Source organism: Anomaloglossus baeobatrachus, chromosome 6 (genome assembly GCF_048569485.1).
Source record: "Anomaloglossus baeobatrachus isolate aAnoBae1 chromosome 6, aAnoBae1.hap1, whole genome shotgun sequence".
NCBI lineage: Eukaryota > Metazoa > Chordata > Amphibia > Anura > Aromobatidae > Anomaloglossus > Anomaloglossus baeobatrachus.
In genome coordinates, this window is record NC_134358.1 from 306,612,746 (window position 1) to 306,634,255 (window position 21,510).

The following is a 21,510-nucleotide window of genomic DNA, read 5'->3' on the forward strand; positions in this document are numbered from 1 at the left end:
GACCTGGCAAGTTACCTGTAGACTTTGAGATGGGGACTGTGTCACCTGAGGCGGTTCAGGAAATAGAGGATTGGGATACAGAGCGGCAGCAGCGGTACCGTAAGGTCCAAGAATGCGTAGAGAGGAGCCTGTCTCAAGCAAGAACGAGACAAGAGCAGCATTACAATCAAACAGCCCCAGCAACTCCCTTAGCACCTGGAGAACAAGTCCTCAAGAAGAAGCGGAGGACGCATAAATTGGATGATCAGTGGGAGAACGAGCCCTACACCATTATCCCCTCCAACTTTGACAATAGTAAGGTATGCCTCATAAGCAAGGATGAAGGCAAGACCTATCAAGCAGTTTCTCGGGACCGCCTGAAAGCATGCCCTGAACGGTGCAGAACCCAAAAAGAAGTAGAAGAAGTACAAGAAAGTCCCCAAAGTCAAGAAAAAGAGGAAGAGATGATCCAAACAATCCTTGGAAAATTCCCCAAAACTTGGACCCGAATAAACAATGCCATAGTGGTACCAGTCTTGACGTTCCCGCAGTTGGTCGAGCCAGAAACAGAAGAGGTTCCAGATCCGCCTAAAGAACCGTCCGCTCCAACACAAGATGACACGCCAGCAGTGGAACCGGAGGTTCAACACCCTGCCAGTGGCGAACCTGCCGTACCCTTGGCGAATCTGAGATCCCGTAGGCAACCAACGCGCATCCCTGTCAGGGTTAGGCCTACCAATAACACGGGGGGGGCAGACACTCCAAGCAGTCAGGGACAAACCCCAGAGCTACGCCGGTCCCAACGTAGCACTCGGGGACAGCCCCCTCCAAGGTATAGAACATAGAAAGTAAAATACCTAACAGAATGTAAATAGTTATGTGAAATGTCTGTCATGTTGTGTATAAAATGCTTTTTGTCTTAGGTGATTAAGTAAATGGACAATTGGGCCACTGGACTATGGGTGGCCAACACCTAAATTGTTCATAGTTAGCACCAGTGTGCTCAACACCCCTGAAGAAAAACCCGTCCGGCGTGCATAGAGTGGGGTCATCAATGCTCTGACGCACGCCCAGAGCCTACGTTGGGGGTTTGATCGCGGCGAGTCCCCCATGGAGCAGTGTAATGGACACCCGGCAGGGAGCCACACTGGACTCTTATAGTAGTGTTTAAGTTTGTAACGTTTAAGTAATGCGCCTTCCATAATGGGATGAAATGTTGTAACATGTTATGTTTGTTTCCACAGTCCGGGAGTACTGAATTTAACTAAGGGGGAGTGTGGCGCCCCAGGACCTGGTCGCCACAACAGCATTGCCCTCTCAAAGGGTTAATGCTGAGCCTGGAGGTAATTGGGAGATCCATTGGCCAGCAAGTTTAACACCCAACGCAGTTCTCCCTCCGGCCAGCAGGGGGAGCTCTGAACCTGGGATTCCAGGGAGCATCCCCTTAAGTCTGATCTGAGAGAGGAAGTAGTGTTCAGTCTGTAGAGAGGAGTAGAAGTGAACAGACGCAGAGTGAGCTGTCCTGTGAATCTGGGGCCTAGAGCTAGAGTAGCTTGGCCTAGAGAAGCAGGAGTAGCTGAGAGGCAGCGGAGAGACTCGGACATCGGAGTCTGTGGCCACCAGGGCTTAAAATACTCCCTGGTAGCCGAATCCGAAGGGCAGGAGAGCTGCAAGCACCTGGCCCAAAAACATCCCAAAAGTACAGCTGCAGCATCAAGGCCGGTGTGGGTTCCAGCAGAGAAGCACCAGAGAGAGAGCCTGCGCAGCCTGCTACAGAGGGAAAGGGACACACCAACAGTCCCATCAGCACAGAGGGCCATTGCTGGATTCAGAGAAGCAGGGTCCTATCGTAACAAAGCAAAGTACAGGAGTAGGCCTCATACTCAGCTGGCCAGAGAGATCACCCCAAGTACTTCCAGGCCGACCGGATCCCCATCACCACCTGTAACGGTCTCCCAGGACTGGACTGTTTCCAAAGTAAAGAGGAAAAGGTAAAGAGACTGTTGTTTATGCCTGGTTCTTTCATCATATAGCAAACTGGACGTGGTAATAGAGAAATTAGTGATTAATTAGCGATATACCACTAACTGAACAAAATACGCCTAAAATATAACTTTTATTAATATTATTTTTAAAAAACGTGATTGTGCATAATAAAATACAAACAACTAGCAAATGCCACCGTATGGGGGGACGGGAGAATCCTTCAAGAACAAATAATTCAGTGTTCTCCCTAACTCTATGTCCCATACACACAGCTGTTTTCTTGGATATACCACCCGTGTGCAATGCACATCATCTCAATATAGGGAAACTGATAAATCAGGATACATCATCAACCCCTTAAATCACAATTTAACCCCTTATGGGTATATCCGCAGCCCCTCAATCCAGTGACTCACATAGTATACAGCATTAGCCAATCGCTGTCAACCAACCAACGTCAGAGACGCCCAGATATAATAAAAAATGGAACGCTCTCACCACGGTGTTGGTGTTGTTGTCTTGGAGTCAAAACATCCTCCTACTATGGTCACTGTTTGATCATCAGATAAGTGGGTCATTCCTGGATCCCCCGGCTTTTTCCAGGTACTTCATAGGATTCAGTTTTTTACCACCTCTGACCATTAAAACGCTCCACTCTCAACGCGTTTCCCTTCTCATCAGGAGAGCGGCGTATATGGATCCAGAAAGTGTCCTCACACCAATGGACACATGCTATCAAAGAAAGAACGTAAATCAGTTTTTCAAACACTCTACAAACACATTGGGCTAGCGGTGTTCATGTCCCACTCTAGCCTACTTACTGCGGTTATGGCCTCCCACGTGTAACGACAAACACAGCCATACCTAGTACGCTGAATAATGGGTATTTAAAGCCGCCGCCGCGGCGTGTGACGTCACATACGTCCATCGGTCACGTGACCGGAAATTGCGTGCGTAACCCGATGACGCGTGCGCGTCACCACACAGCATGGTGGAACGCATCCCATTGCGCTTGCGCAATCGCACTGAGAGCGTTCGTTCCTCACATACCTCAAATTTGTTAACCCCATCTTTTCTAACTGGGTAAATGGTGCCAGGAATACGGGACAACTCCCTACAATACCATGCAGTAGTGGGAAACCCGTTGCAGTGTGATAAACATCACATAGCAAACAGGTGGTCCAGAAAAAATACAGCAAACCAGCATTTACCTATAAGGCAAGGAAAAGCTCAATTTCTGTGGTAAAATCGGAAACAAACGAAAAGAACCCCCGAAAGAAGTCAATTGTACAAACAGATGCTTAAACCCACAAGAACAGAAAGCTGCTCAAAATTAAAAACATAAAATGACAGTTTTTTTCATTTAGGTTGGGGACAGAACCGGGTTATCTTTACCTCGAAACAGATATGTCAAAGGCACAGCCGGGCCAAATACGATACGCAGAAAATAGAAAACAGAAACCCTTCACCATACTCACTACTAGTCTAAAAAACTAACGAGGGCTCATTCCTACCTATCATGTGGGGGTCGGCACCCTAAAAAGACGGTGATTGGCGCCCCCACTCGGCCGACGACTGACCCTCCTACTCACTGGGCCTAAACACTACACAAAGGGTGCAAAGGATAGTGTTTCATTCAAGCCCCTTGGTTTCGTAGTGCCCAGCCAATAAATCCATTTGGTTTCTTGTCTCAAAATGCTTTTATCCCAGTCCCCCCCCCTTACTGGTACTGGTATCAGATCAATTCCCTGGAAGGAGATGAATTTAGGGTCTCCCTTGTGTTCATCATTAATGCGCCGTGCCAATGAGGTGTCATTTTTTAATCTGATGTCCCGGAGGTGTTCTCCTATTCTTCTTCTCAATTCCCTCTTAGTTTTTCCTACATATTCCTTATTACACCTACATGTGGCCTTGTAAATGACTCCTCTGGATTTACAATTGATAAAGGTCTTAATTTCATACTGTTTGTTCATTACGTTCGAGAAAAAATGCCTCCCAGTTTTTATAAAGTTACAGGCTATGCAGCTCCCACATCTGAAGCAGCCATTCACCTCACTTGGAAGCCAAGTTTTTTTATGACTGTTGTTTTTATTGCAGGTGGAAAAATGGCTATGTACCAATCTTTCTTTTAACGAGCGTGCTTTCTTATAGGTAACCGCTGGATAGTCTGTTATCAGTGGAGCAATATCCTCATCCATTTTCAAGATGAATGACACCTCATTGGCACGGCACATTAATGATGAACACAAGGGAGACCCTAAATTCATCTCCTTCCAGGGAATTGATCTGATACCAGTACCAGTAAGGGGGGGGGACTGGGATAAAAGCATTTTGAGACAAGAAACCAAATGGATTTATTGGCTGGGCACTACGAAACCAAGGGGCTTGAATGAAACACTATCCTTTGCACCCTTTGTGTAGTGTTTAGGCCCAGTGAGTAGGAGGGTCAGTCGTCGGCCGAGTGGGGGCGCCAATCACCGTCTTTTTAGGGTGCCGACCCCCACATGATAGGTAGGAATGAGCCCTCGTTAGTTTTTTAGACTAGTAGTGAGTATGGTGAAGGGTTTCTGTTTTCTATTTTCTGCGTATCGTATTTGGCCTGGCTGTGCCTTTGACATATCTGTTTCGAGGTAAAGATAACCCGGTTCTGTCCCCAACCTAAATGAAAAAAACTGTCATTTTATGTTTTTAATTTTGAGCAGCTTTCTGTTCTTGTGGGTTTAAGCATCTGTTTGTACAATTGACTTCTTTCGGGGGTTCTTTTCGTTTGTTTCCGATTTTACCACAGAAATTGAGCTTTTCCTTGCCTTATAGGTAAATGCTGGTTTGCTGTATTTTTTCTGGACCACCTGTATGCTATGTGATGTTTATCACACTGCAACGGGTTTCCCACTACTGCATGGTATTGTAGGGAGTTGTCCCGTATTCCTGGCACCATTTACCCAGTTAGAAAAGATGGGGTTAACAAATTTGAGGTATGTGAGGAACGAACGCTCTCAGTGCGATTGCGCAAGCGCAATGGGATGCGTTCCACCATGCTGTGTGGTGACGCGCACGCGTCATCGGGTTACGCACACAATTTCCGGTCACGTGACCGATGGACGTATGTGACGTCACACGCCGCGGCGGCGGCTTTAAATACCCATTATTCAGCGTACTAGGTATGGCTGTGTTTGTCGTTACACGTGGGAGGCCATAACCGCAGTAAGTAGGCTAGAGTGGGACATGAACACCGCTAGCCCAATGTGTTTGTAGAGTGTTTGAAAAACTGATTTACGTTCTTTCTTTGATAGCATGTGTCCATTGGTGTGAGGACACTTTCTGGATCCATATACGCCGCTCTCCTGATGAGAAGGGAAACGCGTTGAGAGTGGAGCGTTTTAATGGTCAGAGGTGGTAAAAAACTGAATCCTATGAAGTACCTGGAAAAAGCCGGGGGATCCAGGAATGACCCACTTATCTGATGATCAAACAGTGACCATAGTAGGAGGATGTTTTGACTCCAAGACAACAACACCAACACCGTGGTGAGATCGTTCCATTTTTTATTATATCTGGGCGTCTCTGACGTTGGTTGGTTGACAGCGATTGGCTAATGCTGTATACTATGTGAGTCACTGGATTGAGGGGCTGCGGATATACCCATAAGGGGTTAAATTGTGATTTAAGGGGTTGATGATGTATCCTGATTTATCAGTTTCCCTATATTGAGATGATGTGCATTGCACACGGGTGGTATATCCAAGAAAACAGCTGTGTGTATGGGACATAGAGTTAGGGAGAACACTGAATTATTTGTTCTTGAAGGATTCTCCCGTCCCCCCATACGGTGGCATTTGCTAGTTGTTTGTATTTTATTATGCACAATCACTTTTTTTAAAAATAATATTAATAAAAGTTATATTTTAGGCGTATTTTGTTCAGTTAGTGGTATATCGCTAATTAATCACTAATTTCTCTATTACCACGTCCAGTTTGCTATATTTTGAATCTCTGGGATATGGCTGGCTTCTTGGCAACCGGAATTGACACTAGTGTTTGGGTTTCGGAGGCAAGGGAAGTCTTTTCCGAAGGAAGTTTTGTACAAAAGAAATATACACCCTCAATTAACGGGGCTTTCAGAGAACTGACTAAAATATATAAAAATAGAGTAACCTCCTGGTGGGAGATCCAATCTTTGGAATGTTATTTGAAAGATAAAATTGTTCCTAGAAATCTAAGGATATCATTGGCTCCCAATTTCAGGTATAAAAACTCTGAATTAATTGCCAGTTGGCAAAGAGAGGTGACGGAGTGCTCACTTAAACTAATGACCTTATTATTGGAGGAAGAGAAAAAGAACTTGAGTAATCTAGATGCCCTATTAAAAGAGCAAACAGAGATCACGAGAAAATTTACTGGGGATGCTGATTTTACTACAAAGGAAACTACATTACAGAACGTCATTGAAAAACATCAATACCATTTAAAGGAAAAAAAACATAAGTTTTATGTAAGAGACGTTCAGGATTTCAGAGAAAACAAGGCCTATAACTTTCCAGCACAGAGATTTAGTAAACCTAGTGAGACTGAAGGTACCTCAACAGATACAGATTTTTCAGATACTGAGGGAGTTGGTAGAAATCGAAAAAACAAATTTAAAGGGAGAGGCAGGTACCAAAATAGGGGTGCGTATAACCCTGGCCATTTTTTAGAGCAAGGACATTTTTTACGGAGCAAAAAGAACCAGGGGGGAGGGGGATTCCCCCAGGTGGAGCCGCTCAGATCATAAACTTATCTAAAAAAGTACTGTCAGCCCCCGAAATGACAGTGCTGAGTAAAGGGCTATCGTTTGTACCAACCTCAGATTTTAACCTTTTTGAGGCCATAAAGGATTTGAATCTCTTTGTGAGAAAGTTGAGGTGGAAAAAATTCTTTTGTAATGAAAATAAAAAAATCTGTAAAGAACAGGGCATCCCCTTAGAGATATTAGATGATGTGAGGTTACTATTCAGTCTAGAAGACCCCAATCCAAATGTTGAGGGAAAAGGTCCCTTCACGGACCTTAAATTAAAGAGTAATAAGATGCCACCCATTTTGAATGAAACAACATCTATTGACGTTTTTTGTAATTTGGTGACCAGGGATCTGGAATCGTTAAAAATCACACATAGGAAGAGATATAATTTGACGAAGGTTGAGATGGATTGTCTGTTAGGTCTAGAAAGGAATAATGAGATCGTGGTTAAACAATCAGATAAAGGGGGCAACATTGTTTTAATGGATGTCAGCCAGTATGAAGAAATGTGTCTTAAGATTCTAAATGACAAGAATGGTTATGAGATAGTTAGGGAAAATCCCACGGGTGAATACCTTGTAAGGTTGAAAGACATTCTCTCTAGAGCCATAACAGATAATCTGATTGACAAAACCGAATTTGACTTCATGTTTCCATCCTTTCCAATTATCCCCACATTCTACTGCCTCCCCAAGATCCACAAGGGTCTTGAACCCCTGAAGGGGAGACCCATTGTTTCGGGGATAGGCAGTCTTACTCAGAATACAGGACTTTACATTGACAAAATTTTGAGACCCTTTGTGTTGGCCCTGGACTCATACCTAAGAGACACCACTGATCTTTTAAGAAAACTGGAAGATGTGACGATTGATTATGACACCTTACTAGTTAGTATAGATGTTGAATCCCTATACTCTTCAATTGAACATAATGTAGGGCTAAGGGCAATTGACTATTTTCTTAAGAAAAGGGGTAGGCAGTTTGAACGCCACAACCAGTTCATTTTGGAACTATTGGACTATTGCCTGAAGTGCAATACATTTTTGTTTGGGGGATCCTTCTTCCACCAGCTCAGGGGGACTGCGATGGGGAGTCCTAGTGCCCCATCGTATGCAAATTTAACCCTGGGCTGGTGGGAGGAGACTGTGGTGTTCGGAGAGGAGTCTGTGATGAGTAGAGAAAAAATTCTCCTGTGGTGTCGGTTTATCGACGACGTTTTTATGTTGTGGAGAGGGACAGAGACTGAACTTTCGGAGATGGTATCGATACTTAATATTAACACCTTGGGTCTTAGGTTCACTTTTGAGGTGAATAATAGAAAGCTGCCGTTTCTGGATGTGCTGATAGAGAAAAACGAAGGTGGTGAGATTGTCACGAGCACATACCGAAAACCCACCGCGACAAACTCCTTATTGAGGTGGGAGAGTGGGCATCCCACAAACCTTAAAAAGGGCATCCCAAAAGGACAGTTCTTAAGATTGAAGAGGAACTGCTCAGAGGAGGGGCTATTTCTAAAACAGTCAAAAGACCTAAATGATCGTTTAAAAGATAGAGGATACCCCAGTAAAGTTATTAATCAGGCATTTTCAGAAGTAAGGTGTAAGGATAGAACCAAAATCCTGAATACTCCATCACAAAAGGATAAAAAAGAGGACACCATCAGGTTCATCACAACTTACAACAATGGTGCAGAGGAGGTACATAACAAACTCAGAAAACATTGGTCCATCTTGAAAATGGATGAGGATATTGCTCCACTGATAACAGACTATCCAGCGGTTACCTATAAGAAAGCACGCTCGTTAAAAGAAAGATTGGTACATAGCCATTTTTCCACCTGCAATAAAAACAACAGTCATAAAAAAACTTGGCTTCCAAGTGAGGTGAATGGCTGCTTCAGATGTGGGAGCTGCATAGCCTGTAACTTTATAAAAACTGGGAGGCATTTTTTCTCGAACGTAATGAACAAACAGTATGAAATTAAGACCTTTATCAATTGTAAATCCAGAGGAGTCATTTACAAGGCCACATGTAGGTGTAATAAGGAATATGTAGGAAAAACTAAGAGGGAATTGAGAAGAAGAATAGGAGAACACCTCCGGGACATCAGATTAAAAAATGACACCTCATTGGCACGGCACATTAATGATGAACACAAGGGAGACCCTAAATTCATCTCCTTCCAGGGAATTGATCTGATACCAGTACCAGTAAGGGGGGGGGACTGGGATAAAAGCATTTTGAGACAAGAAACCAAATGGATTTATTGGCTGGGCACTACGAAACCAAGGGGCTTGAATGAAACACTATCCTTTGCACCCTTTGTGTAGTGTTTAGGCCCAGTGAGTAGGAGGGTCAGTCGTCGGCCGAGTGGGGGCGCCAATCACCGTCTTTTTAGGGTGCCGACCCCCACATGATAGGTAGGAATGAGCCCTCGTTAGTTTTTTAGACTAGTAGTGAGTATGGTGAAGGGTTTCTGTTTTCTATTTTCTGCGTATCGTATTTGGCCCGGCTGTGCCTTTGACATATCTGTTTCGAGGTAAAGATAACCCGGTTCTGTCCCCAACCTAAATGAAAAAAACTGTCATTTTATGTTTTTAATTTTGAGCAGCTTTCTGTTCTTGTGGGTTTAAGCATCTGTTTGTACAATTGACTTCTTTCGGGGGTTCTTTTCGTTTGTTTCCGATTTTACCACAAAAATTGAGCTTTTCCTTGCCTTATAGGTAAATGCTAGTTTGCTGTATTTTTTCTGGACCACCTGTTTGCTATGTGATGTTTATCACACTGCAACGGGTTTCCCACTACTGCATGGTATTGTAGGGAGTTGTCCCGTATTCCTGGCACCATTTACCCAGTTAGAAAAGATGGGGTTAACAAATTTGAGGTATGTGAGGAACGAACGCTCTCAGTGCGATTGCGCAAGCGCAATGGGATGCGTTCCACCATGCTGTGTGGTGACGCGCACGCGTCATCGGGTTACGCACGCAATTTCCGGTCACGTGACCGATGGACGGATGTGACGTCACATGCCGCGGCGGCGGCTTTAAATACCCATTATTCAGCGTACTAGGTATGGCTGGGTTTGTCGTTACACGTGGGAGGCCATAACCGCAGTAAGGCTATGTGCGCACTAGACCGTTTTTCCCGCGGATTTACCCGTGGATTTGCCCCGGAAATTTCTTGAGAAATGTCTGCAATCTTTGTGCAGACATTTCCCATGAAATTCAATGAGAAAAAAAAATAGCTGTGCGCACTGTGCGGATTTTTCTCAAGAAAATTTCTTGAGAAAATTTTCTCGAGAAACTTTCTTGAGAAAATGTGCATGTCCATTAATTTCCGCAGGTACCTGCGGTATTCCGGGGGTATTCCGCAGGTAGCAATGATGTGCGGTATACCACCGGAATAGCCGCGATTTACCTGCGGTAATGGCCATCGCTGCCTGCGGTTTTGCAGGAAGCGATGTCATTATGCCAGGAAGAGGAGCAGAGGAAACACACGTCACACTCCCTGGACGCCGCACAGAAGCACTTCCGTGCGACCTCCAGGTGTCTGTGCAGTGTGTGTCCTGCTCCGGCCTCGCGGCTCCCAGCACTGCAGTGTCAGTGTCTGCCCGCAGTGTCAGCAGCCTGTCACGCTGCAGCGCAGGCAGACACGGACATCCTGCAGTGCTGGGAGCCGCGGGGATGACGATCGCTGCTGTCAGGAGGTGAGATCATTACCTGCTGTGACGATCTCCTGCCTCCTGACGTCAGCGCTGTCACTGCTGTCTAGGGCCGACTCGCGAGCGGCCCGATACTGTCACTAGCGGTGACGTCACGGGCTCTCGCGATAAGTCAGTGACAGCGCTGACGTCAGCAGTACAGGAGATGATCACAGAAGGTAATGATCTCATCTATGCTCCTGATGGCAGCGCTCGTCATCCCCTGCAGTGACCTGAGCTGACCTATTGATGTTAGCTCAGGTCACTGCATTGCTCTCCCAGCCAATGGGGAACATTCTGTTTTTCATTGACTGGGACAGCGACTATGGTATGGATCGCCGTGCCCCCCCCCCCTTATTGGATTACGCCGGACGTGGAATTGATTGTTCTCTTTTCAATAAATTGGTTAAAGAGGGAATGTTTTGGGGAGTGTTTTTTCAAATAAAACTTTTTTTGTTGTCTATTCTTTAATTATTACTGACTGGGTTGGTGATGTCTGGTATCTGATAGACGCCTGACCTCACCAACCCCAGGGCTTGATGCCAGGTGACATTACACATCTGGCATCAACCCCATATATTACCCCGTTTGCCAACGCACCAGGGCGCGGGATGAGCTGGGGCAAAGCGCCAGGATTGGCACGTCTAATGGATGCGCCACTTCTGGGGCGGCTGCGGCCTGCTATTTTTAGGCTGGGGAGTGTCCAATAACAGTGGACCTCCCTAGTCTGAGAATATCAGACCCCAGCTGTCCGCTTTACCTTGGCTGGTGATCCAATATGGGGGGGACCCCACGTTTTTTGTTTTAAATTATTTATATAATTTAAAATAACAGCGTGGGGTGCCCACTGTTTTGGATTATCAGCCAAGGTGAAGCTGCCAGCGGTGGTCTGCAGGCTGCAGCCGTCTGCTTTACCCTAGCTGGCTACAAAAAATGGGGGGACCTCACGTCATTTTTTTTTAATTATTTATTTATTTTATGGCTAAATACAAGGCTAAGCACCCTTTAGGCTACTTTCACACATCCGGCTTGAGCTCTGCGGCTCAATCCGGCTGTGCAAGCTATGCAACGGATGCGGTGAAAACACCGCATCCTTTGCATAGGTTTTTCCTTTGCGGCCAGTCCGGTTTTTGCCGCTTGCGGCATGCTACTGAGCATGCGCAGTGGCAAAAACCGCATGCGGCGGCCGGATGCGGTTATTGCCGCATCGCGCCGCATCCGGCCGCCATAGGCATGTATTGAAAAATGTGCCGCATCGGCCGAATGCGGCGCGATGCGGTTTTTTTTGCCGCACGAAAAAACGTGCCAGGCAACGTTCCATCCGGCCGCCGCATCGGCTACATCTGCCGCATGCGGCAAAAAACGGACGGAACGCAAGGCCATGCGGCACAATGCGGCACTAATTAAAGTCTATGCAGGAAAATCGCAACCGGCAGCAAAAAAAACCGGTTGCGATTTTCATGCAAAGTGCCGGATTGTGCCGCATAGCAAAAACCGGAGCTGTGAAAGTAGCCTAAGTGCCACATGAAAGTCACTAAAGGGTGCCAGCTTAGAAAATGCAGGGAGGTGGAACATTATATAGGTTTTTCTCACCTATCTATCTATCTATCCCTCTATCTATCCCTCTATCTATCTATCTATCCCTCTATCTATCTATCTATCCATCTATCCCTCTATCTATCTATTTATCCCTCTATCTATCTATTCATCTATCCATCTTTCCCTCTATCCATTATCTGTCTATCGATTATCTTTATTATTTATTGCAGGGACAAACCTGCGGTAAATCCGCGGCAAATTCGCGGCAAATCCGCGGCAAAAACGCATGCGGATTTGGTGCGGATTTTTTCCGCAGGTCCGGAAATCTTTCACTGGCAGAAGTTTCTCAAGAAATTTTCTTGAGAAACTTCACATTTCTAGTGCGCACATAGCCTTAGTAGGCTAGAGTGGGACATGAACACCGCTAGCCCAATGTGTTTGTAGAGTGTTTGAAAAACTGATTTACGTTCTTTCTTTGATAGCATGTGTCCATTGGTGTGAGGACACTTTCTGGATCCATATACGCCGCTCTCCTGATGAGAAGGGAAACGCGTTGAGAGTGGAGCGTTTTAATGGTCAGAGGTGGTAAAAAACTGAATCCTATGAAGTACCTGGAAAAAGCCGGGGGATCCAGGAATGACCCACTTATCTGATGATCAAACAGTGACCATAGTAGGAGGATGTTTTGACTCCAAGACAACAACACCAACACCGTGGTGAGATCGTTCCATTTTTTATTATATCTGGGCGTCTCTGACGTTGGTTGGTTGACAGCGATTGGCTAATGCTGTATACTATGTGAGTCACTGGATTGAGGGGCTGCGGATATACCCATAAGGGGTTAAATTGTGATTTAAGGGGTTGATGATGTATCCTGATTTATCAGTTTCCCTATATTGAGATGATGTGCATTGCACACGGGTGGTATATCCAAGAAAACAGCTGTGTGTATGGGACATAGAGTTAGGGAGAACACTGAATTATTTGTTCTTGAAGGATTCTCCCGTCCTCCCATACGGTGGCATTTGCTAGTTGTTTGTATTTTATTATGCACAATCACGTTTTTTAAAAATAATATTAATAAAAGTTATATTTTAGGCGTATTTTGTTCAGTTAGTGGTATATCGCTAATTAATCACTGGTTCTTTCATCGCCTGTCGGCCCTGCACCGTGTTAGCCACACAACCTCATAGACTTCCACGAGCATTAACAGTATCCCCGGGGCTCCGCTCCACCTGTGGGGAGCAGTACCACCATTGCTGCCATAACATCACCCCGGAGGCCTCACACAGCAGCAGCGGCTTAATAGCCGCAGACCACAGGTGGCGTCACGAACACAACCATTAATAAGCAAGCCACATATTCTATTGACACCCACCAGGGCCACGGAGCCGGGCCCAGCCACCACTGACCACCACTGGACTAATCCGGCCCGGCACCGGGTGTCCCATAGCCCTGGGGTGGGCGAGTCAAATATAGTCTATGCCTGTCATGACTGCTGAATTACAACTGATGACGCACTACAAATGATGCGCTTACATGGGCACTTGGCTAATTTGTACCAAGATGTATATTATATTCATTCTATAAGATCACTAAATCAAATTAGAAGCGTTTTATAGTAAATCATTTATTGCAGTAGGAAAGCAATGCATCCAAGATGTAACATAAGCTTTATCATGACTAATTGCATGGTCAGGTAAGAGGAGTCTATGGTATGTCTTTATGCAGATGACACATATTATAACATTGTATCATTGTATAATTGTGTATATTGAACAATTCATATCGCAAGATACTTGTTGTTTGATCATATACATGATTACACTTTTAATGTGTAGACATGATAACATTAATGGGGTTTTCTGGGCAGAAGAATAATATTTTACTGTCCCCAGCATCTTACAATTTTGAGCTTGCCTTCACCCATGTAATAATTTACGTTCAGGACGCCTAGCCAGCTCTGTCTTGGACCATCCAGACTACATTAAAATATAAAATATATATATATATATATATATATAGCTGTGGTGGTACAACACTGGGGTATCTCACTACATCTAATTTCTGCTGTATAATTTGTCTACCAAGCTTATACAGACTGTGTAGCTATATATATTATATATATATATATATATATATATATATATATATTTGCTGTATCGGGGTGTTATGGATCTAAAACCAGGCATGCTAATCCTCATTGGGGAATCTTCTTGAGATGCACTGTATAGGGTTTTAGATGTTTGCAATTTGATCCTACTGTCCATATCTCTGATTTTACAGCTTGATTAATATGTCTAAAAAAGGGAATAGGACCCTGCTTCACCATATAGGTGCTCAGGAGAAAAAAGCGGAGAATAATAAAGAGAGAACTCCGGCACACTACCTCAATGTATTCAGACGCGAAAAGATTTCTTTTTGTATATTATTTTTGAAAAAAAAAATTCATGCATAATGATGTCCAAAAATTAACGTTTCAACCATATTATGGTCTTCATCAAAAGGACCATCTGTGGTAATTAGGCAAGGTGAGCTGTTACTAGGCGATGCGGCGAGTACCAGGGAAAAGATACTCAAGAGTATGAATAACCATAAAGTCTTAAAGCTATGGATCACAAGTTATATGTAAGACCGCTATATTGATTTAGCCCAGTCACATTCTATACTCAGGTATAGCAACCGTTTTATATATACTCGCCCTGTCACTGGGTCTAATTATGAAGTGGAAAAGGGGCAATAATTTGCTCCAGTATCCTATACAGTATAGTAGAGTAGTGTCCGTTATCCAGGTTAAACTCGTGCCTGTATACTATAGTATTGCGATAGTATGTCCTTTAAATAATATTTACTGCATTATACGGGGATACATGCTGCTGTGTGTGTACACGGGTAAGGAGTTTCTGCTCAGGTTCCTAAGTAGTTAATGGATATCACCTAACGGGTGCCGGACTAATAGTCATATTATCGCAATACTATAGTATACAGGCACGAGTTTAACCTGGATAACGGACACTACTCTACTATACTCCGGTCACCTCCATGCAGATAATGAAGACAGCCGCGCGATCAGCTGAGCTGTCACCGAGGTTACCCGCGGCCACCGCTGAATCCAGCGGTGATTGAAAACAAAAAAAACGCTGACAAATAAACTGCAATGTGCGCATGACAAATCTGACTTCTCATAGACTTTGCTGGGAAGTCAGATGTCAGAAAGTTCTGCTGACAAAACTGCAGCCAAAAAAGCAGCAAAAAAAAGCAGGAAAAAAAGCAGCGTGCGCATGTAGCTTAAGGGTATGTGCGCACTAGGCGTTTTTTTCACGCTGCGTTTTTATGTGCGTTTTTGTTTCAAAAAACGCACCCGCGGCTAAAAAACGCGGCAAACACGCATGCGTTTTTGCCGCGACTTGGTGCGTTTTTTGCTGCGTTTTTGCTCACTGCGTTTTTAATCAGTGCACAATGCCATTAAAGATTGTTGATGAAAAAAAAAAAAAAAGGTCTGATGTCATTTCCTTCTTCAAAATGTTCATTGTATGCAGGAGAGCAGACAGCAGCTGCAGAACTACAAGGCTCAGCATCCTCCATTCACTAGTGTATGCAGGAGAGCAGACAGCAGCTGCATAACTACAAGGCTCAGCATCCTCCATTCACTAGTGTATGCAGGAGAGCAGACAGCAGCTGCAGAACTACAAGGCTCAGGATCCTCCATCCAAGACTGTATGAAGTTTTTTGCCCAAAAAGAAAAAAAAAATGACATGGGCTTCGCCATATTTTTGTATGCTAACCGGGTACAGCAGGCAGGTACGGGCTGCCCCCAACCCCCAGCTGCCTATTTGTACCCGGCTGGGAACCAAAAATATAGAGAAGCCCTTTTTTTTTTTAATTATTTCATGAATTTCATGAAATAATTAAAAAAAAAAAAATGACGTGAGCTTCGCCTAATTTTTGAGTCCAGCCGGGTACAACTAGGCAGCTGGGGATTGGAATCCACAGTGCAGGGTGCCCAAGATTTCTGGGCACCCCCGCTGTGAATTGCAGTCCGCAGCCACCCCAGAAAATGGCGCTTTCATAGAAGCGCCATCTTCTGGCGCTGTATCCAACTCTTCCAGCTGCCCTGAAGCCGGGTGGCTAGCTAGGTAATAATGGAGTTAGGGCTAGCTGTATATTATCAGCTAGCCCTAAGCCCGAAATTCATGGTGTCACGCCAATATTAGACATGGCCACAATGAATTTCTAGTAATGATAAAAAAAAAAAAACAAAAACAACAACACACAGAAAAATATTTTTATTAGAAATAAAACACAACACAATTAGTGACTCCATCTTTATTGAAATAAACCCCCCTCCGCAGTAATCCTGGGTCAGGGTCCCGCGCCGTCCAATCCGGATCCAATATCATCTGATCGGTTTGCTGGAAAGGCACGTTCGCCAGTGTGCACTTCATGGAGATGCCTAGTGAGGCTTTGCAATTGCTGCATAGTTTAGGCACAGTAGTCTATATGCAGCCTGATACAACATGGTTGCTGGACAATTGGCAAACCCAGTCTATGAGAGGCCAAGCTTCCTCCATACAATAATAGCATATACATGTATACAATTAAGTAGCGGTTTACAATGAATGTGGTTAAAACTCCTAACCTCAACAGTTCTGAGGGGGCTCTGCACATGGATACACAGTGCATATGAGTATGAAGGTATAGAATAGTTATCATATTTTATAGTTAATGTTGTATTTGTGTCGGTAAAAAGTGTGAAAACACTTCCTGCAGTGAAGAGGTTAATATCCATTGGGGATAAGAGGTACTACTCCAGCTGGATTCAATCTTTGTGCATCTTATTCATATCTTGTTTAAATGAATCTATTCAGGAAGCTGGGAATCTCTGTATATACTGTGCTTTATCTATGTACCTTACACCTTGTACTGACCACATCTGCACAGTGCATTCTGGGAGATCAGAAGACCGTTAAGACCCCATACACAGAGTAAGGTCAGCTGAACCCGCCAATCAATCCGATGTACAGTATATGGAGGCGCCGGATTGATGGTCGAAAGATGTCCGATTTCAGATTACTGGTTGCATTGTCCTTACTGAGATAAGCTGCCGGCTAACGTGTCAGTCACCAACTCTCTGATGAAGAACATGGAAGGGCTCGGCCGAGTGAACACTTTAGGTGCTCAATGCTCAAGCATTGCTCGGCTGACATACATCACACGTGTATGACCGGCCAGCTTTACACAGAGAGGAGCTATGTCACACAACGGACTGGAGACAAATCACGGTTTCCTGCAGAATTCTGAGATAAGCACAGCCTGGGGAAAATAATGGCACAAGGAAGAAGGGGTTTTCTAAGTAATTCACAAAATGTATGCTGCACCTTCAGTCCAGTTTTGTCATCTGGTGGCAGTGGGATGGTATGTGGCGGCTTGTTCTTGGGGAGCAGGGTTTTATTCTTCTGTTTAGCCTTCTCCTTATCTGCCTGCAAACAGACAGTGGCGAGGAGTCGCACAAGGTCCGTGTCTGGAGGAAAAAGAAACAATCTTGTATTAAGCTCAAGGAAAACCACAAAGGATAATACTTGTGTAGGTTCACACAGAGCTTTCTGCAGCGTTTTTTCTGTATGAAAACTGAGTGTTGCAGGATGAATGAGATTTTAAAAAGCTGCAGTATAACAGAGCGTTTCTTTATTTATATACATATATATATATATATATATATATATATATATATATATATATATATATATATATATACATATACACACACACACAATGAAAAGACGCAGCAAAAAAATGTGTGTGGACAAGCCTTTACTAAGAGATCCACAATAGTTAATGGGAATCTGCTCTGCCCTTCTGTAACAGATTTCACATAGAGGTGAATGGTATAATAGAAGAGTAAACTTCTTGTGTTAGGATTGAGGGACTGATGTAAAATACAAGTTACATAAAATGATTATCCAGGCATACATATATATATAGAAATGTACCCAAATCCAGCTTTACCAGCCAGGGGCGAGGTGCCAGCTGTTCAAATGGGCATGGTAATGTTCACTACATAGGATTATATTCTATTCTAGGAACGTACTACGCCGAAATACTGATACAAGTCCACTAATGCTTATATCGACTCTTCTGAAGTGTAGGCCCTTGAAATACTGCCCCCAAGTGGCCGGCTACAGTGACTGCAACTTCAATTCATGTCATGAATGAATGAGATGAACAATCTAAAAAACGTTTAATAATAAAAATTGGCAACTGAAATGTGTGATCAGTTATACAACATGAAATCAGCAGTGGTTAAAGTGTCCATAGAAGTACAAAAAGTCAACTATTCTGTTACCCATGCTGTCCTGAGACATTGTCCCCCATTAAGTTGATGCCAATTATCACAACCGTGCACGTTTCTGCTCTTACACTGGTCCGATCTACAGCTTTTTATGGAAAACGCACAATTACTTTGTCAATTAGCAGCAATATATAAAAACAAAATTATAGCTTTATTTGCTGACGACCTTCTCATGTTTATTTCCCAGCCACACATATCCTTTCCGTCTTTGCTCAAAGAGTTCGAGGAGTTTGGTAACTTAAGTAATTTTAAAGTGAACTTCTCTAAATCAGAGGCTATGAATGTGACCCTGTCGGCGGAAGATCTAGCCCCTACAACCCAAAATTTTCCCTTTAAGTGGCAACCGTCAGCTATAAAAAATATGGGGGTAGTTGAACCTCGGGATCCAACAAAAATTATGCATCATAATTTTCTACCCCTGTTAGAGAGGACAATTAGGGATTTAAAGAAGTACGACAAAAAAAGACCATCGTGGTTTGGGCGTATCAACGCTATTAAAATGGATGTTCTTCCTAGGTTTCTTTTCTTGTTCCAAACGGTACCTATTCAGCTGCCGGGGAGTTACTTTTTCAAAATTCGGACGGCTTTGTCAAGGTTCGTTTGGGGGAATAAGAGACCTCGGACAAGCATAAAAACTCTTACCAGACACAAAAATAATGGAGGGGCAGGGCTCCCAAATTTCCAGTTATACTACAGGGCAACTATTCTAACGAGGATAATGGATTGGCACTTCCATAGGAACTCGAAACAATGGGTCGCGATCGAACAGGACGGATTGGGAGTCCCTTTGCACTTCCTCTCATGGATGGGAAAGGAGAGTAGGTCACAGATAGAGAAGGGAATGGAGTTTATTTGGACAGTGATGGGGACGTGGGACGGTGAGGTTAAGAGGGGTTCTCTCTCACAGGGGAGGGGTCCACTTACCCCCCTCTTTGGCAACCAGGAGTTCCCTCCGGGGCTTCATTCCAATAAATTTCTGGGATATGCTCGGGTGGAGGAAACTCGTTTTTTTCATGTGTTCCAGGGAAATACCCTGCCCCCTTATGCATCTCTACGGGCCACAGGGAGAGAGGTTTCCTGGATAGAATATATGCAGCTGAAATAGTTTCTATCCAACCAGGACAGGGAGAGGAAGTTGAGGACCCCCCCTACTCCATTTGAGAAATTGTTCTTGCAGGGTTCGTCACCTGGGCATGTCATCTGTCTTATTTATAAAATGCTGAACCAGAGAGACATGTCGGACAAACCCAAATTTGTCTATAGATGGGGAGAGGAACTGGGAGAGGACATTTCGGAGGACAGATGGAGCAGGGCGTTTCTGTGGACCCACAAACTTTCTCTGGCTTGTGCCGCCCAAGAGAAAAACTATAAAATTCTCACAAGGTGGTACCAATACCCGACCAAATTGCATGCTATCTTTCCCTCAGTGTCCGACATGTGCTGGAGATGTGGTACAGAAAAAGGGTCTATGTTACATATATGGTGGAGCTGTGCTAAATTGCAACCATTCTGGGACTCAGTGTTTTCTCTGTATAAAAAGATGAGTGGGGGTGAGGTGGAGAGATCTCCCCAGGTGGCCCTCCTCTCTATCCTCCCAGGTTCATTCAAGTCACAAAAGAGGGACCTGCTGCGATTTTGTTTAGCAGCAGCCCGTATAATTATTCCCAGATACTGGAAACAGACTAGATGCCCCACGTTAGCTGACTGGGTAGAGGAGATGGCAAACCTCCAGAGAATGGAGGAACTCACAGCTGAACTTAATGGGCTCACGGAAAAATTTATCACAGTGTGGGGACCGTGGATTACGTTCATGGAGTCTCCTGAGTTCACGGTGAGTCTGGCAGGTTATTTGGGATGAGAAATGGTGACAAACCTTGTCTTCCCCTCTCCCCACACACTTTTTTCCCCCACCCCCTCTTTACCCTACTTTCTTCACTCTATTTGATTCCTTCTTTTCTAAGCTTATATCTGTTCTTTTTTTTTTTTCTTTCTAGTTTTCTACTTTTTCTTAAATGTTTATTCAATAACTTAAAAGGGGATTGTTTTATGCTGAGCGTGGTCTTGTCAATTATCAGGAAGACATGTTTAGCTGGAACTCTGATTTCTAGTGTATGGTTTGTCATGGAGTGTTAGCATAAGGATAGCTTATAGAGTTCCAATGAAATCTACAATGTGATGTTATTTTTGTCATTCCGAAACTGAGAGATCACTGTTTATGTTTTATAATATTTATAAATGTTCAAGATGTATGCTTGATTTATAAATTTAATAATAAAACAGATTTGAAATAAAAACAAAATTATGGTAATGCCAGGATTACATGGAGTGTGTTAGTACAGCTTTTTATATGTCTTTTTAGGTAGATCAAGGGATTCCAAAAGACAGAAATAACATAAAAAGGCTTCAAAAAGGAAAAAAAAGACATTTTGCTTTTGGTAATAATTGCACCTAAAAGTGCCCGGAGCTGCTGTGTATACATCTATAATAGTACACAAAAAAGATACTGAAGAATAAAAGTGAAATAAAAACCACACAATAGATATAACACCATAAAAATAAAAAGTGGTACTTCCAGCCATGCGCCCCCTTTCCTGTAACCATAAGCCAAGGTGGTCGACTAGTAATACACCCACTTTCACAAAAGTACAATCTCCAAACCTGGATCATTCAGCAGCATCACCAAGTCGAACGCCGTGTAGCCATTTTTGGCACGCAGATTCACGTCGGCTCCTTGATTTAACAGGTATATCACAATTTCTTTGTTTCTAAGTTGATAAAACAAATAATTAAAAATTATTCTTACGTTGTTATTGTTATTGCAAACAAGATGAATTAAACGCTTTCCCAAAATGTAATTTTTGGACACTCAATTGTAGAGAAGCAGCTCCTTGTCAATCGTCTTCTAAGCAAATGTCAGGTCTGCATGGGGCCAAGCTAAAGTAAGACGTAGTGGTGAAGAGTAACAGACACCAGTTTCACTTTAGACATACAGTAACTTGGACCAACAAAAAAGAGAATTTTGTTACTTACCGTAAATTCTTTTTCTTATAGTTCCGACATGGGAGACCCAGACCATGGGGTGTATAGCTTCTGCCTCCGGAGGACACACAAAGTACTACACTAAAAGTGTAGCTCCTCCCTCCGAGCATATACACCCCCTGGATGACAAATCTAACCAGT

At 43.8% G+C, this 21,510-nt stretch overlaps 1 protein-coding gene across 2 annotated transcripts in view; it reads right to left on the reverse strand.

The window, feature by feature from the left end:
* Window positions 1-21,510, reverse strand: part of ANKS6 (ankyrin repeat and sterile alpha motif domain containing 6) — a 162,620-nt gene that overhangs the window by 52,656 nt on the left and 88,454 nt on the right. For both annotated transcript variants that reach the window (XM_075314916.1, XM_075314917.1), the window contains exons 5-6: window positions 20,989-21,095; window positions 17,360-17,502 (exon numbers count right to left, since the gene is read on the reverse strand). In XM_075314916.1, the coding sequence (XP_075171031.1) occupies window positions 17,360-17,502; window positions 20,989-21,095 (250 nt within the window). The remainder of the gene's footprint in view (window positions 1-17,359; window positions 17,503-20,988; window positions 21,096-21,510) is intronic.